The sequence below is a fragment of the Phyllostomus hastatus genome, unplaced genomic scaffold, assembly GCF_019186645.2.
Source record: "Phyllostomus hastatus isolate PE091 unplaced genomic scaffold, TTU_PhHast_1.1 phas_contig_58, whole genome shotgun sequence".
NCBI classification, from domain to species: domain Eukaryota; kingdom Metazoa; phylum Chordata; class Mammalia; order Chiroptera; family Phyllostomidae; genus Phyllostomus; species Phyllostomus hastatus.
The window spans coordinates 38,277,824-38,291,861 of record NW_025333916.1 but is presented as its reverse complement, the minus strand read 5'-3'; the positions used below and the strand labels follow the sequence as shown (position 1 = coordinate 38,291,861).

Here is a 14,038-nt window from a genome sequence, read left to right as displayed (position 1 = left end):
AAACTAACTGTGGGGAGAAGAAAAGCCAAAACTGGAAGAATCATAGCCCATATAAAAAACAGAAGACATATGTCTTTTTAAATTTTGCTTTATGAAACTGTAGGGGAAAAAATGAAACCATTAAGAGATTGACTTTGGCTCTCTTTGTGAGTGGGTACCTAGTCATTCTCAATTTAGTCAACCTGTGCTAGTTATCATTTAGCTAAAGAAATTAACATCTCATTAGGAAAATTAGGGTGGAAATTAAGGCATTTATTGCTTGAAAGGGCAAAGTTTTTAAAGGTGGATTTAATCAATTGGTGCCTTTATTGATTAAATATTCTCTAAAGGCAGCATCTGCCTGATGGGAGAAATGTATGTGTGCAGAGAGAAACTGCAGGAGCCCCATGGTGTCCCCGGCAAGGAAACCTCGGCCATTCGGTTATGAATCACAACAACATTCAGAAAGACCTTTTGACATGTACCCATTTTACAAGCCATTCTCCCTTTGCTATTCACTTAGTATTTTCCAAATCTCAATGTCCTGAGTTTTTGTTTTTGTTGGCTTTGGTGTGGCCTCTAAAGACTGTGGATTTTCCTTAGTAAACTCATTCCTAGAATATTTATTGAACTTAATAGGTGCCAAGCACCAAGCCAGGCCCTAAGTAGAGAGTGATGGATGAGGCAGCTCTGACTCTGTCTTCACGGGACTCAGACTCTAATGAGAAATTTGGGCATAAATAAAATCTCCCAAATATCTATTATGGGTCTGAGCCAAAGGGCCTGGGAGTTACCTTAGACTTTACCCCCAAATTGATTTAGCATTACAGCTGATCTTGGCCAGAGTATTCTAGGACCTAATATCTGAGCCTGACATCCCTGTGCAATTACTTTTTAAGTTATATCTGAATCACATCCAGTGTTCCAGTCCTGAATTCCCAATAGCAAGGGAATTAATCAGCAAGTTGTGACAGACTTATTCAATGGCTTATTTGCTCAGTGGGTTATTCTGAAGCCATTAGATGATGACTATGAAGACATCTGTGTGACATGATAGTAATTGGAAAGAGGAAATCATTATGTGTGTGTCATCATTACAACTGTTCAAAAAGTAGAAGGTGGGAAGCAAAATATGTTAATCAACATGCTAATTACGATTGTAACAAGGGGTCTGAGGTGGGCTTGGGCTGGGACCAAGGATCTTCCAGCAAAGTTACAAGTTAACACCCCCAGGTCCTGGACAGGGTGGAAAAGGAATGGCCAAAGTGTGGAGAAGGTGGAACCTGACTAGTAGATTAAGAAACGGACATCAGACTACTGTTCTGCAATGGTCAGGGAGAGATGTAAGTGTTGTGGGGCCCGAAGCTCACACCATTTGGGAGGGGTTCTCACTAAGGAAAAGAACATCAAATTATAAATATTAAATGACTAAGGCCAATGTCAGGGCCTTAAAAGGCCTCATGAACTAAATAAGTAAAAACTTCAGGAAGTAAACCTCCTTTAGCTTCATTGTAAATCCACCTCTGGAAATAATATAGATATAGATAGATATTTTGATAGAAAATGAAAACAAAGAAAGATACGAGTGCCATCCTGTAGGGATACCATGGCTGCCCTGCCTTCTGCGCTGCCCACTCAGTTCCCCTGCAACCATGGTATGAGTACATATTTTTTTCTTTTCTTCTTTGGCCAAATATTTCAATGTAATCATGTTATAATTTATATTAATTAATTATACATAGTTGTTACAATGGGGAACTTGTTTCTAAGAATAATAAGGTGTACTAAAAATATTCCATAGGTCAAATCCAATAGTGTAAGCTTTTAGCTTTTCTTAGATGTGCATTAGGCAGCCAACAGTTTTGGGGTTCAGCTTTGTGTTCAATTTCTTAAAAGAACAGAAATAATATATATAAGAGCAGTTTGCCTTTTTTCCCTTTTCTTGTGGTTTTTCCTTTGCAACTGATTGTTGCTATTTATTGGTATAATTGCTTAGTGATTTTTTCCTTTAATAAAAGGTAAGGTCTTTGGGTACAGTGACTGTGTCTCTTCTGTTTTCCACAGTGAATGCACCACCTTCAACGTCTAGTTCATTCATGGCAAGTGCTCTTCAGTATGAGCTGAATTAATGAACCACTGAAACACTTTGAATGTCCTATGTTTAATGGATACATTTTGTTAACATGGCAAAAATTCTTAACATCAAAAATAAGCTGATATAATGACAATTGGCGTGACAAAAACAAGCCAGAGAAAGTTATCTGTACTTAGGCATTCTGATATGTGAGGGGATCATGTTCAGTAATTAGCTCCCATTGTCCAAAAATACAGTGAAAAGATTTTAATGAATATACCTATTTTCCTATTACTCAAATCATGAGTAGCATAACTACTAACTTTAACAGGTAAAGGAAGAGTTTAGACCAGGGATGTCAAACTCATTTTCACTGTGGGGGGCCACATCAGCCTCACAGTTACCTTCAAAGGGCCAAATGTAATTTCAACTCCTTAACAGTTTAGGAGTAGTTACATTTATACAGTCCTAAAATTATCTCTGCCCTTTGAAGGCAACCACAAGGCTGATGTGGCCCCTGGTGAAAATGAGTTTGACACCCTTGGAACTTTAGATAAATATTAATGTCAATATCCTGCAAAAAGGCGAGTAGTTTATTCTTGTTCTAGAATTAAGGCCTGACTCTAAATGCACATTTAGCTCCTACAACATACTCTCAATAAATGTGTTTTCAAATTAATCCCTCAGATTCTGATTGACATGCTTTCTGGATTTGCATAATTTCAAATACTAGGACACTATGTTAACTGAGAATAATCTAAAGTTACTCACAAAATAAGAAAATTAAAAAGATTCATCATATACAGAAAACATTTCAAAGTGGAATAAAGAAAAGCCACTTTTGTGATGGTTAAGAGTAAGTCTGATTTTCTAAATGGTCTCTTTCAAAGACCCACCATCCAAAGTATATGTTATGATGACTCATTTTTCTTAAAGTATAGTTAAGAATAAAGGAAGAGCTCATGAGAGTTTCACCCATGGTATTAAATATTTTAAGTGAGGAAAACATGTATAAATGGTATTTTTAATGGATGGGTATTTGTGTTTGTAGAGAAGTTTTAATATTTTACAGGATAAGTGGAATGTTAAGAGCACACAGAACTGGCAGCATTATGGGAAGAAAGTGATGGTTGTGCAACAGCTTTTCACTTAAAACAGCCTAAAGTATTCCATGTAACCCTGTGGTGTGTTTCATTTTTCCACGTAGCTTTACAAGAGGAAGATTGGGGCAAAGGTAGGGAACTGAAGGAAATTTTCACCTTTTCATAACTTTAATTTTGTCTAATTTAGTAAGAAACATGTTAAGGCCCTGGTTGGTATGGTTCAGTGGACTGAATGCCAGCCTGAGAACCAAAGGGTCACCAGTTCAATTCCCAGTCAGGACACACGCCTGGGTTGCAGGCCAGGTCCCCAGTAGGGGGCATGTGAAAGGCAACAACACATTGATGTTACTCTCCCTCTCTTTCTCCCTCCCTTGCCCTCTCTAAAAATAATTAAATAAAATCTTTAAGAAAATAAAAAAGAAACGTCAAATAATTTTTTTAATTTAATAAGAAACATACGGAATTCAGGCTTTTTGAATAATTTCTGTAGGTGTAGCTTTACCCTGTTGCTCACCAACATGAAAATGGTTCAGACATGGGAGTTTCCATGTGTGATACACACCGTGCTTTCTGTCAGCCAGGCCATCAGTAAGACTAGGACACTGGGGTCAGATCCCACTGTCACCACCTGGAGAGGTCGCAGCAGCAGGCAGAAGGGTTCTTCCTTCCTCCCCCTTTGCCCAGGTCTGTCTTAGAGGTTGCACTGCAGTTGAGGTAAATTCCCTCTGGGTATTTTCCTACAGAACAACACATGCACAGGCAGAGTTACGTGGGAGAAGTTGTCCTGGGGTCTGATTCCATTATATGAAATGATCTTATTTCATAGATACAAAATGTGCAATTTCCTTGGTCTTATGCACTCATTAGTCCTCATCTTTCCTATCCCCTGCAAAAGAGAAAAAGAAAAAAGAAAAAGATGTTATTAAATCAATAATTATGTGTCTTAAAAATTGTGAGTTCTTAAAATTGAAAAATTTGGGCTTTGTTTTATAAATAGTATTTATGTAGTATTTATACTATAAATACAGGTGAAACTTTACTAATGGAACTGATTATTAAAATATATTTTTATTTAAGAGGAAATCATTAGAAACTGTATTCCAAACTTTAAGAAGAAGAGATTTTTAAAAGCCAGTGCTCACAAACTGTGATGTAAATTTGTGTTTGAAAAGATGCTGCCTGAATTTAATAGAAAACAGAGAAGGATACCCTACACAGCTCCCTTGCTCTTACTTCAGAGCTGTGAATCTGTTTTTGTTGGTTTGAAGTTTGAATGATTTAGTTTTAAAAGATGCTTTTGCTTATTTTTTAATTTTTTGGAGGGAAGTAAGGAAAGTTACTAAAATATATCTCAAATGGATCAAAGACATGGGGGTAGCACTGGCCAGTGTGGCTCAGTTGGTTGAGCATCACCTATAAAACGAAGGGCTGTGGGTTCAATTCCCAGTCAGGGCACTTGCTTAGGTTACAAGTTCACTCCAGGTCAGCATGCATACAAGAGGCAGCTGATTGCTGTTTCTCTCTCACATCGATGTTTGTCTTCCTCTCTCTCTCCCTCCCTTCCCTTGCCTCTAAAAGCAATAAGCATATGTTTAGGTGAAGATAAAAATATTAAAAATAAAAGATACAGAGGCAAATGAAATGATTCAACAGAAGAATCAGAAGAAATCTGGGGTAAATGTTTTTATGATTTTTTAACAGTAGAAGCTCCTAAATATGGTACAAAATCCAGGTGCTATGAAGGAAAAGATTCACAAAATTTACTGCATAAAATTTTAAACCATGTGTATCTCAAAAAAAAACATTTAGTGACAAATGGAAAACATAGTGGAAATGTTATTGACAGAGTATAATTTTTGTAACATAGAAATTTTGGCTGCCAATGTCTGCACAAAAAAGACTGAAGCTGATGATCCAGTTAAAAAGACTCGAGTGCAGGAATGGGTTGTAAGTAGATGTCTACACAAACAGAAATACGGATGATCAATAACTGCATACACCTATTCTAAATCTTCATCTCACAACTAAATAAAACAGATGACTAGAAATTGGATTTTCATCAATCAGAAAGAACTAAGTCATTTTTTTAAGGGCCAGATCTAACATGAAACAGGGAGAGGGAGGAGAGGCACCTGTCATACGGTTGATTAGTAGAAAATCATTAAAACCCATATATTTTAATTCATCATAGAGGTTTATCATGTAGAAAATATGTACAAAAATGTACATTTCAGCCTTGCTTTCAAAGGTTTAAATAAATGTTGGTTCATCAAGGTAACAGAATACTATAGAGATATTAAAGGGAATAAGGTAGAGCTGTATTTACTGAAGGAAAATGTGTTACAATATATAATTATATATAACAAAGTAAAACATGAGGCTGTGTTACACAGTCCATTTTGCATGTGTATATGTGTTTTCAGATAGTGTGTATATATGTGTGTGTGTGTATATTATGTGTACACACATACATATAATATGTAGTACAGGTGTATGTACACACACACACACACACTTATTTGTATAGAGACACTATCCCCCAAATATAGGTGTGAATAGTGCCTACTTCTGGTGAGGGAAGGCTTTTACTTTGCCCTTTATGCTGGTTTTGTTTGGTTTTGTTGCATGAAAATGTTAATAATGTATGTGAGTTAAAGTCATCAAACAAGGGGCCATTGGCTGCAGTGGCTCCAGCGCCCTGGCAGCCTGTGTAAGCAACCCTATGCCTAAGCCAGGGTCAATGCGCTGGAAGCTGACAGGATGACACTCGAGAACACCAGTCACACACAGCCAACCAGGCTCTCCCAGATAGGGCGACCGCTTACACTGGAGCCCATCACACAGTTTCCTTGCTTGCTTCCATGTTTTCTCTGTAAAAGCCTCTCCCCCAGCTCCTGACTCTGGAGCCTGCTAACCACCTTCAGTCTGATGCTGCTCGATTAGAATTCTTGTTTGCTAAAATAAACTCTTAAAAATGTTAATGTGCCTTAGTGTACCTTTTAGCATGTGCCTGGTCACTTACCAAAAAGTTCTATTGAGGTGATCGGGACAGGTCATCGGTTCACAGCTCTTCCCACCTCCACTTAGTCCTGCTGTGAGAAGCCCGATTCCGACCATTTCTGTTTGAACTTTTTAGATGGTTAATAGTTAACAACGCATAATAAGTGAAATAATAATTTATACCTCTGTTGCTTGATTTACTGTCTTTAGATGTCTCTTCCCCAGCTTTGGGACTTCACCTTTCTCTGCTTCAGTTTCTTCACTTTAAAGTGGGAATAAATGTAGTAACTAATTGAGATACTATATTTATAAGGTTCTATGTGTTTTAAATGAATGAATAGAGGTGAGGTTCTTACACCAGTGCTTTATACATGGTTAACATGTTTGGTATGCTAATTAGTCTTATTCCATATCATTGATATTAATCAGATTATTATTTATACTACCTCATTGGCCCTATGTTTGACTAATTGACAACTGTAACTTATTCTCCCTTCTAACTCTGCGGAGACAGTAGACTCCCTACTAACGGAGTCTTTCCTCACATCCTGCCTTTCCTCACATCCATTTCCCGCGCATCTGACTTCCTGGCCCCCTCAGAGAGAGAATGCTGGGCGTCTAATGCCCTGTTTTCCTGAGGAGTGGTCTTCTGTATAATTTTGGCTCTATGACTGTTATCTCTGTCTACTTGCTCCATCCTCTCCTCTGCCTTGTATTTTATTTAGAACATGGGGGTCAAAACCTTCATCTGATAATGCCCAGGTTGTATGTTAGCTCCTTCAATGACACAGAGCTAAAATAAAATATCCACTATCTACAATACTGCTGAGTAATATGTTGAATATTGTAGACAGCTATATTAAACTACTATTAAATTCAAAACTACTATTAAATTCAAAACTTTAATACATTTTTAAGCTATGGTACTGAGAAGAAAGACCCGTTTTATTAAATTTGAACTTACCATGTTGCATGGTTTTGGGTGTATTTGCTTGTCCTTGGGCCAGTTTCATAAATTTTGTGTCTTCGTTTTCTTTGTCGTTTCATCAGTGCCTCCCTCATGACAGTTTTTAGGTGTCCAAATGATTCAATAACTTGGTATACCACAGTAGGTGTTCCACAAATAATAACTGTTGATGGTAGTTATGATGATATTAAAGGTGGTAATGATGATTATGGTGATGATAAAAAAGTGTTAGCCCTGGCTAGTGTAGCTCAGTGGATTGAGCTCGGGCTGCGAACCAAAGCATCGCAGGTTCAATTCCCAGTCAGGTACATGCCTGGGTTGCTTGCCATGACCCCCAGCAACCGCACATTGATGTTTCTCTCTCTCTCTTTCTCCCTCCCTTCCCTCTCTAAAAATAAATAAATAAAATCTTTAAAGAAAGTGTTAACAGTACCTCTCTATAAATGTTGTTTGTGTCTAAATGAGATAATTTGACACATTACAATAGGTTTTTAACAAATAATACTGGTGGTGATGGTGGTGTTGGTGGTGATAAAAACAAGTAGTTTTGACCATTGCAAAATTTCGACTTTAACTCTGTTGATGACACCAAAAGGTTCACGTTGATACCTTAGTCACTTAGTTGTCTGTTCTCTAGCTTAAGAAAAAAATAGACATTGCAATGAAAATTAGTTATTTAATTTTAATTGGATACTTCCAGGTGTGTGCAGATGGAAACTTTGTTTTTCATAATCACTTCCCATGTCAAGTCACAAGGGCCAGGCATGCCTCGTTTTGCATCTTAGTGCAGTTCAGCGGCCTCTCTGTTGACCCTCACATGTGTGTTTCCAGTGCCTGCATCGGGGCCCAGGACCCTTACTGTGGCTGGGATGCGGTGACGAAGAAATGCACCAGCCTGGAGGAGAGCCTGAGCATGACTCAGTGGGAGCAGACCATCGCCGCCTGTCCTGTAAGTGTCTGCGTTCTCGGTCCTCTGCACACGCTGTCCACAGTAACCCGCTGTGCTTTGGTCCTAAGCAGCATTTGAATGACTTCCACACATTTTTATCTTAGAACCTTTTCAGCACACCCAGTCTGTGCTCTCTTAACTTACTCAGCTCTTAGCTTGCACAAGAGCCAGACAGGATACTGGCAGAAGCTTTTTGTCTGTTTTGAAGAGAAGTGTCTTATGAGAAAACAGTACTGGCTTGAAAATGAGGTGCAATATCTCTGTTTTATACTTGGATTTTTATCTCCAGCATTTGTTGTGAACTATTGTACCCTTTGTAACATTAATAAACAGTTCCCCCCACACCCATCAATTTCCTTTGGGAGCTATAGTTCCAGGAGCCCATATAAGTAGAGCTTTTAAATGAATGAACTAAAGGATATTACCATTGAATCCCATGTGGGACAGTCTCGTAGATTGTGCTCAGGGTCACAGCAGAGTCTGGGAGAAACAGTCTAATGTACATTCCCACAGTAAATTCTGCAGAATGAAGAGAAGCTTACTTGCATTTGGGTAAGAATCTCAATCCAAGAGAACAGATTCTACATTTTCTTTTGCCAACTTATTTGTTTGCATACTCACTCTGGGAACCAGCTGATTTTTTTTTTCCTTTGTCATTTGAACCTGTAATTAAAAAAATCTCACTTTCTTTTTTCCCTCAGAGAATATGATCAAAAGCTATTAGCTTCCACACATTTGCAAATTTATTAAGTTACTTCGCTGTCACGTAACTGCTAATCTCTGTGACTGTCAATTCCGGCATTGCTCTGCAAGACAGGGCTGAGCAGGGAAGTGACATATTCCGTGATTTGAAATCTGTGCTGTGTCTTCAGTACAGAACTGCCTGAGGCATGTGAACTGTGGGTCTGCTTCCTATCAAGGAGCCTGCTAATTCTATTATCTAAACCCATGTCCATGAAGACATCCTTCCATTTGTAAGTGGGAAAATCAGGCAGTTACATGATGGAGGCCAGGGCTATTAACGCCATTGTCCTTCCCCAAATGTTGGCACAAGATCAAGGACTTTCAGTGCAATGCAGAATTCATAGCCTCTTCTAGGGTCCAAACAAATCTTTGCATGGGGGTTAGCTGCTAGTCCTTTGGGTTATTGCTTCAGATCTCTGATTTTAAGAGCAAACTTTTCTGCAGCATCTGTTGAACTTGATTTAAAAAATGCCAGTGTTTTAAGTTCCTTTTCATTTCTGACCAACACTCAACAAGCACAATGGCGTTCACCTTCCATTCCTGCACCCAGAGAAAACAACATTCGACCTCTGAAATGTGGCTCTAATGCACAGACATGCACTTCAGAAGAATCAGCACACCTTCTTTTAGATATTTGACCTTAAAATTTTAATGGTAAAAAGAGAAAATGGATATAATAGCAGTTCTTTTTAAGCAATGAGGCCGTGGGTCTAGGACCCATGGTAGTTTTATTGGATATCTGAGACATGCTTACTTATGTAATGGAAAATACACATGCCGCCACTTGGTTTATAACAAATATGTGTCTTGTATATTTCTACAGTCCCGAAGTGGAGATGGTCCAATATTTAAGGAGGGATCAGAGGGTTGTCACTGAAGTTGTCACTGCTGCTCAGAGGAACATTTCTCTTGTAAACTCAGGGAGGTCAGAGGGCTGTGTGAATCTGCCCCGGGGCTGAGGCTGCCCTGCCACCTTCTCTGCTTTAAAATTGTAGCTGAGATGTGATTTCTGATTCGCTGTCTGGAAAACACATAATAAGGTCCTTTTCTTTTTCAAGATGATTTCCTTGTACAAAACCATGTCTATCCTCTCACCCTATGTAATGTGTCACATATCAAGATGCACTTTTAGAAAATTAACAATATGGAAGGCATGCAACAACAGAGAATAAATTATGTCACTTTGAACAATACTCAGGAAACAAAACAATCTATTTTTCTCATATGCAGGCTACCATGTAGAAAATGGGAAGTTTAGTGTAACTCAACTACTATTTTAATGATATATCCTTTTCTAACAATCTATTTCTTAGAAAAAAATGAACTAGGTGAAAACTATTAGCATTTATATAGAGCAGTCTTAGGTATTTTTAAAGGCCATTAAAATTTTGATTTGCTTCTATGTTATTTCTCATTTTTGACTGAATGAAAGGCTTAATTTTATTGGCTAAATCTACCATATTTCATCTTTCTTGATATGCTACTGGTTGTGAAGCATACTCCTGTTTTATAAGGAAAAAAATGCTTCCATGGAATGCAAGATGCTAGCTGATTTCAGAGATGCTAAAAATGCATAAATCTTATTATCAGCAAAATACATTTTTTATCTATATATCTTTAGCCAAAAGAAATTAAGCTTTATAAGCTGAGGGATTTTTAAATGAGACCAGCACAGCTTATATCTAGTATAAAAGCCCAAGTTGAAAAATGAGAGGAGGTCCTGTTTCATGGACTTCAATTAGGTTAGAGGGATGTTGAATGCGCTGAGACTGATACGGGACCCTCTTGTGGGAACCTACCTTAGAAATCTTCACAAACCTTGGACAAAGGGTGTAGCACAGCTGAGTCCCCCAGAGTTAGTTTTCCAGTCAAACCTCATGCAGGAGCCACCATTTGCTGTTTAGATCCTGTATTTTCCAGAGAGTTCAAATTGCCCATGCAACCCCAAGCATCCTCCCAGGGACTTAGCAACTTAAGACCTATTTTCCACTGAAAGGTTAAAACTATTAAAAATGTTTATGGATTTCTGTTGTCCAGGAGACAGAGCAATAGTGGACTGACTATTGATTAAAGTTTTGTTTGCTTATGTAAATATAATTGAAAACATTGTTCTCAGTTTAATAGATTTGGAAGTGCATGAGCAAGATCTAAATCAAAATATCTAGTGGATTTGAAAAAAAAATGTATGTCCTGCATAACTTGTAGAGTTGCTGAACGAGGATAGCATAGTATGAAGAATCTACCTGAGTTTTATGCATGAATACAGTCTGCATCCTTTGTGGACATGTGGTTACCAGCATATCATATCATATGATGAGCTCCTGTTCCCATATATATCATGCCATAACTAGCAAAATATGTAGACCGAGTAAGTCTCAAAATTTTAGGATGCTTCTCAGGCTATGGTGGATAATTAGCATTTTTAAAGTGAAAGAGGACTTCTTGTAGCAATGATGGAACCCAAAGCCCTCTCTGTAGATGGAAGCCCCATAGACCAGAGTCTAAACAGTTTATGCAGGTTCTCAGACTACACTGGGCAGGAAGTCGGGATTTAGATCCAGTACTTCTGATGTATGAGGCATTGCCATTCACATGTGTTAGCATCTCCCCAAGGCAGAGGCCTGTCAGGGGACCCAATTGTGAACCAGGGGTAACCCTGCACATTATGGTCAGATAGCAAGTGAGATATTATCTCAAAATTTTGTAATGAAATTTACTATGTATTTTTTTTCCATTGACCCCACAAGATGTTTCCTGTTGCGCTTGCATGAGATAATTGACAAATGGGGACAAGATTCTAGGATAATCATGGCATTCAGTGAGCATTTGCAGCGCATCAGTTCTCAGACTTAATATTTTATATACATTATCTTAAATAACAAGAGTTAGGTAAGGCTTGAAAAAATCTATTTTAATAGAAGGAAACAAGAACAAAGGTCAATTGTGTGTCTACACTATGTACTCAGGGCCATGTTAGGCAGTTTTTAATGGATTGTCTAATTTAATGCTAAGGACAACCCTCAAAGATGGACTTCATTGCTTCCATTTTATAGGGAAAAGAACTAGGACTCAGAGGCAATAAAATAAAGACTGCCTTGATTCACCCATCTTATCAGAGGCCACAGAGAACTCCAGCTTAGTTCCCTTCAAAGGTGCTATGTTTCCTTTGTGTAATTCATTTACAGACATAGACTTAGGGATGATACTGGGATGATACAAGACAAGCCTTTCAAGGAGCATGTTAATACTCATTTTGTTACTATCTCTGACAAGAAATATGTGAAACTTTGAAAATAAAGGAAGATCTTTTAACTTCTCATAAAATGTCTGGACAGAAAATACAAGATTTTAATGTAGATACAAGAAAATGATTGCTGGAGTACAGTAAAACCCTGAAGATACGCTCCAGGAGCCTCGTACACATCAAAGGCATCTCCGTCCTGGGTCAGTTGGGAATTAACTTAATTGACCATGGATGTATTAAAATGGGATTATGGATTTTGCTTTTAACAAAACTTTCATCTTCCTTAGTTAGCTCTTGGACATGTGTTATTTCCTAGGTGAGAGGAACTTTGCTGTTACAGAACTGGGGGTAAAAGTACATGAAGCTGATTTCCATGAGACTCACTAAAAAATGATCTGGGAACCGCATTACATAATGAAGTGGCTGAGATCGGTCTCTGGACTCTGCTTGTGGGGAATGATCTTGGGTCTTTTAAAACCAGTATGACTTAGAGAGAGGTGAACCTCACTTGAGTTTGTTTTCCTCTCTGTAAAACAGGGTGTATTATAATAGGGATGTTGGTAAGATTCAAGGAATTAATACGTGCACATCACTCAGCACAGTGGATGGCATACACTGAACTATCTACATATATACATGGCATGTGTTTTACTGTGACTTAATATTGAATGATATAGAGGACATACCCCAAATAGAACATCACTTGGCAGAAACCCAGAAGATAGCACAACTACAGAGAATTTATTCTAGAAAGCTTTATTTATGATGTCTGTTTAGGAAAGCTAAGAAAATATAAAAATGCCTACTCATACGGAGAAGTAATGCAGCAGAACCTACCCCATTATTCACGGATCTACACTATTTCCAAGGCAGATTCTCATACTACTATACTCATGATCAAAACAAGCCTATGGTTAGATGCAATGCAGACAGCCCGCCTGCTTTTCTGAATATTGCAAGCTCTTCCTGCTTCAAATGCAACAGAACCAACAGCAATGTGTCTGAATTGAAATTATTGCCCCTCAAAGTAGGCAGTTACCCTACCCATGGCTGAAAAATAAAGCCCACATTCTCATCCTGCAGAAATATAACACTCTGCCCTCTCATTAATGATTTGCTGAGCGCATTTCCTTTCCAGTGTCGTTATTGCTCTAACTGTTCTATTTTTTCTACCTCATTTCTCTTCATTCCTTTGTGAACTGTCACTTTCTTCAAATTCTTCCTCCTTTTTCATCGGTCACTCATTTGTGAGCCCATTTTTACCCATCCTTATATTTGGGAGGAAAACATTGATACCATCCCTTTCTTTGCCTAAGACCGTGTTATCTTACACCAGTGCCCAAAGTGTGGGGTGGGGGAGTGTCTAATACAATGGTTCTTAACTGGATGTGCCCCCAGGGACATTTAGTGATCCCTGGAGAACTGTTGGTTGTCAGATCCTGGGGCATCTAGAGGGTGGAGGCCAGGGATGTCAGTAACTGTTCCACAATGGACAGGACAGCCTCCTCAACAAAGAACTACCCGCCCAAACGTCAACAGTGCTGAGGTGGAGAAACCCTGGTCTCGTGGTAAGGAAAAGGCAGGCCATTTCCAATTACATTTTCCAAATAGCCAGATGTGCAGTCTTTGGCAATTTTGTAACTGTTTCCTTAAATCTTACTTTGCATTTTCTGGAGTAATAGTATATAAAGATTTTGTCCAATAGGACAGCATCTCCTTAAAAGACATTGAATTCCCTGTGATTGGGGCCTTAAAAATGACTCTTTTCATCCTGTGATGGGGATAGAGCAGTTTCAGAGCTGATTCTGTTGGGTTTTGGGAGGCACGGGGAGAACAGGTCTCTCATTCCCAGAGCCTCCTCCTCTTGCCTTAACCCCTGCCCCCCCCACCCCCCAGCTGGGACATGAAACATCACATCCTCACATAACTGAATCCAAGGCAGGAAGGATGAGAAGGAACAGAGAGTGGTTTTCTCTTA

At 38.6% G+C, this 14,038-nt stretch overlaps 1 protein-coding gene across 1 annotated transcript in view; it reads left to right on the top strand.

Moving 5' to 3' along the window:
* Positions 1–14,038, top strand: part of SEMA5A (semaphorin 5A) — a 441,285-nt gene that overhangs the window by 353,342 nt on the left and 73,905 nt on the right. Inside the window, exon 13 of the mRNA XM_045847790.1 lies at positions 7,955–8,072. Coding sequence (XP_045703746.1) covers positions 7,955–8,072 — 118 coding nt within the window. The remainder of the gene's footprint in view (positions 1–7,954; positions 8,073–14,038) is intronic.